The sequence below is a fragment of the Pleurodeles waltl genome, chromosome 10, assembly GCF_031143425.1.
Source record: "Pleurodeles waltl isolate 20211129_DDA chromosome 10, aPleWal1.hap1.20221129, whole genome shotgun sequence".
Lineage (NCBI taxonomy): Eukaryota > Metazoa > Chordata > Amphibia > Caudata > Salamandridae > Pleurodeles > Pleurodeles waltl.
Window position 1 is genome coordinate 46,553,102 of NC_090449.1, and position 2,723 is coordinate 46,555,824.

Genomic DNA, 2,723 nt, shown 5'->3' on the forward strand with positions numbered 1-2,723 from the left:
ATTCCCAGTGGGCTCAATTTATTTGGCAAGGAGATTGTCCACATCAACATCATTTTTAACAACCAACATCAAATTGATAGTTATCAAGAACACTATCTGGGCTCTTAAGTAAAATGCTAATTGCAACTTCTGGATTCTCCTCACACATTTCGCTAACGCATCACTCTACCAATCATTGCCTTTCTAATAACATTCACAGCAAAGTTTCTATGTTTCATTTGTTATAACATCTTCACACATCTGTTCCAGGTGATTAGTTGTCAATATACAATATATACAAATCATCAAAAGGGTTATTGATGCCAATATTAGTCAGCAATGATGTATCCATCAACATCATCATTTTTGCAGCTTATTTGCAGCTGGCAGCTTGCTGCTGATCCTCCGCAGGGACCCCATCACTTCCTTGTTCCTCAGAGTGTAGATCAGTGGGTTTAGCATTGGGGTAATGACACTGTAAAACAGAGCCAGTAGTTTGTCCACTTCCAGGGAATAGCTGGCCTTAGGTCGAAGGTACATGAATGAGGCAGTACCATAAAAAAGACTGACAGAAGTCAGGTGGGCAGCACAGGTAGAGAAGGCACGACGTTGTCCTTCAACAGAACGCATCTTCAGAACGGTGGAGGCCACCCGGGCATAGGAGGTGAGGGTGAGTAGAAAGGGGGTGAGAAGAATGACCACACAGATAACAAAGGTTGTAACTTCATTAGCAGATGTATCCGCGCATGCCAACTCCAGGACAGGAGGGATGTCGCAAAAGAAGTGGTTGATGATGTTAGGTCCACAGAATGGCAATGTAAAGATAAACGATGTGTTGCCTAAGGAGAGCAGGGTACCACTGGCCCAACATCCGGCAGCCAGACCCTGGCACAGTCTCTTGTTCATAATAAGAGGGTAGTGCAAGGGGTGGCATATGGCTGTGTACCTGTCGTACGCCATTACAGCCAAGAGGAAACATTCGGTTGTGCCCAAGGACAGCAAGAAGTGCATTTGGGTGGCGCAGCCAATGAACGAGATAGTCTTGTCCTCTGCCAAGAGGTTGGTCAACATCTTGGGCACTGTGACTGATGAATAGCAGATCTCCAGAAATGACAGGTTGCGGAGGAAGAAATACATTGGGGTGTGTAGGCTGGGGTCTACATGCAGGACTAACATCACTGTGGCATTTCCCATTATAGTGATGAGGTAGACAATCGAGAAGATGATGAAAAGTAGGAAGCGGATCTCAGGGGAACCAGTAAAGCCTAAGATGATAAATTCTGACACGGAGGTCTGGTTCACATGCCCCATTGGTCTGGTGTTTGTATTGCTGTTCTGCCTGCAGATATTGTGGCGAACCAGTCAGCAGCAGAAAGATGTAGATGGTGTGGATCACACTGCCTATGCCAGAGAAAAATTCTACTTCCCCAAATTCCTTAAATTTACATATACTCCACTTATCAGTGTCTGCACTAAGGGCTTCATTTAGCAGCCAACGGCTCAGATGGCATCCCTGCTGGACATCCAAATTTAGAGTTTACGGCCAATTTATATTTTCGACGAAGTCACTCTTGCCTTCAAAGATGGTGCTTTTTCAATGAGAAAAAAAGAAAATGCTGTTACCATCCACCTCTGAATGAGACCCCACATCATGCATAGTCTTAATCTATCCCCAAATCTCATTTTGATCGATACATCAGAAGTACAAACTCTACTGCAGACAAATAAAACTGCGGATCATTCTAAAACCACTTCTCCCTCCACTTCTCCTTCAAAATCTGGACACAAACCCATCCTGCCTGTTTCACATAGTGTAACTCACTGTCCCTAGAGTCCATTCAGCACTAGAGTTCTAAAACGGGTCTCTCCAGGTGGTGGCAGGTCTAAGATAATGTGAACCTCTCATAAATACTAGAATTGAATTAATCTGTGTAATGTCATTACTGTGGTCAGTGATGCCAAAGTCCACTCCTACGCAAATGGAGAGTCATAGAGTGCCATCGAAGAGAGAAAGAGCAAACGTTTTTGTTATTTTTACTTTTCTTTCAGTATTCCTCTGATCATTCAAAAATAAGTCATACCAAGCGGTAGCTACCATCAATACACGGTATAAATCACGAAGTTCAAGAACTCATCCAAAAGGTAAAACAAATCAAGTTACTACAAAATATGGCTTACTGTGTTCTGGTGAGATTAGAATATGGACACATTATGAAAATGGAGGAAAAAGGGGAGAGGGAAAGAGGTAGAGGCAGTACTGGATGAAAGTACGTTCAGTACTTTTGACATTAATTGAGTTCAAGAGACATTTTGTAACAAACCACGTGGTCATTTGATTGGGTGACCTTTGCCTCCTTGGTATGGGTCTAAGACACAAAGAGCTGCTGAAGAAGTAAGATAGGACATTCAAAGTTCTTTGGGGCAAGGAGATTATGGGTCTGATTACAAATGCCCATTGTTGCAGTCAGGGACGTAGCTTGGTCAGTAGGGTTCATGGGGTGTGAGGCTGTGAATCCCAAACAAAATCAAACAAACACAAATGATGGACGGAATGCAGAACTAATCAAACGTTACCCCCAGTCACAGATCTGGGTTTAATCAATCAATTCTTTGGCTCACCATGCCACCTTAATATGGACCCAGCCATATGCAAATCAGTCTTGACCCTGTTCCTCATGGGAACAGTCCATCCCGATCTGCCAGACAAGGTCCTCTCTGGACCAGAAACAAGCATCCTTGGACTG

At 43.6% G+C, this 2,723-nt stretch overlaps 1 protein-coding gene across 1 annotated transcript; it reads right to left on the reverse strand.

Moving 5' to 3' along the window:
• Positions 1–339: 339 nt before the first annotated feature.
• LOC138262354 (olfactory receptor 10A4-like) lies at positions 340–1,290 on the reverse strand. The gene has a single exon (XM_069212252.1). The coding sequence runs from the start codon at positions 1,288–1,290 to the stop codon at positions 340–342; it is 951 nt and encodes a 316-aa protein (XP_069068353.1).
• Between the last annotated feature and the right edge of the window lie 1,433 nt (positions 1,291–2,723).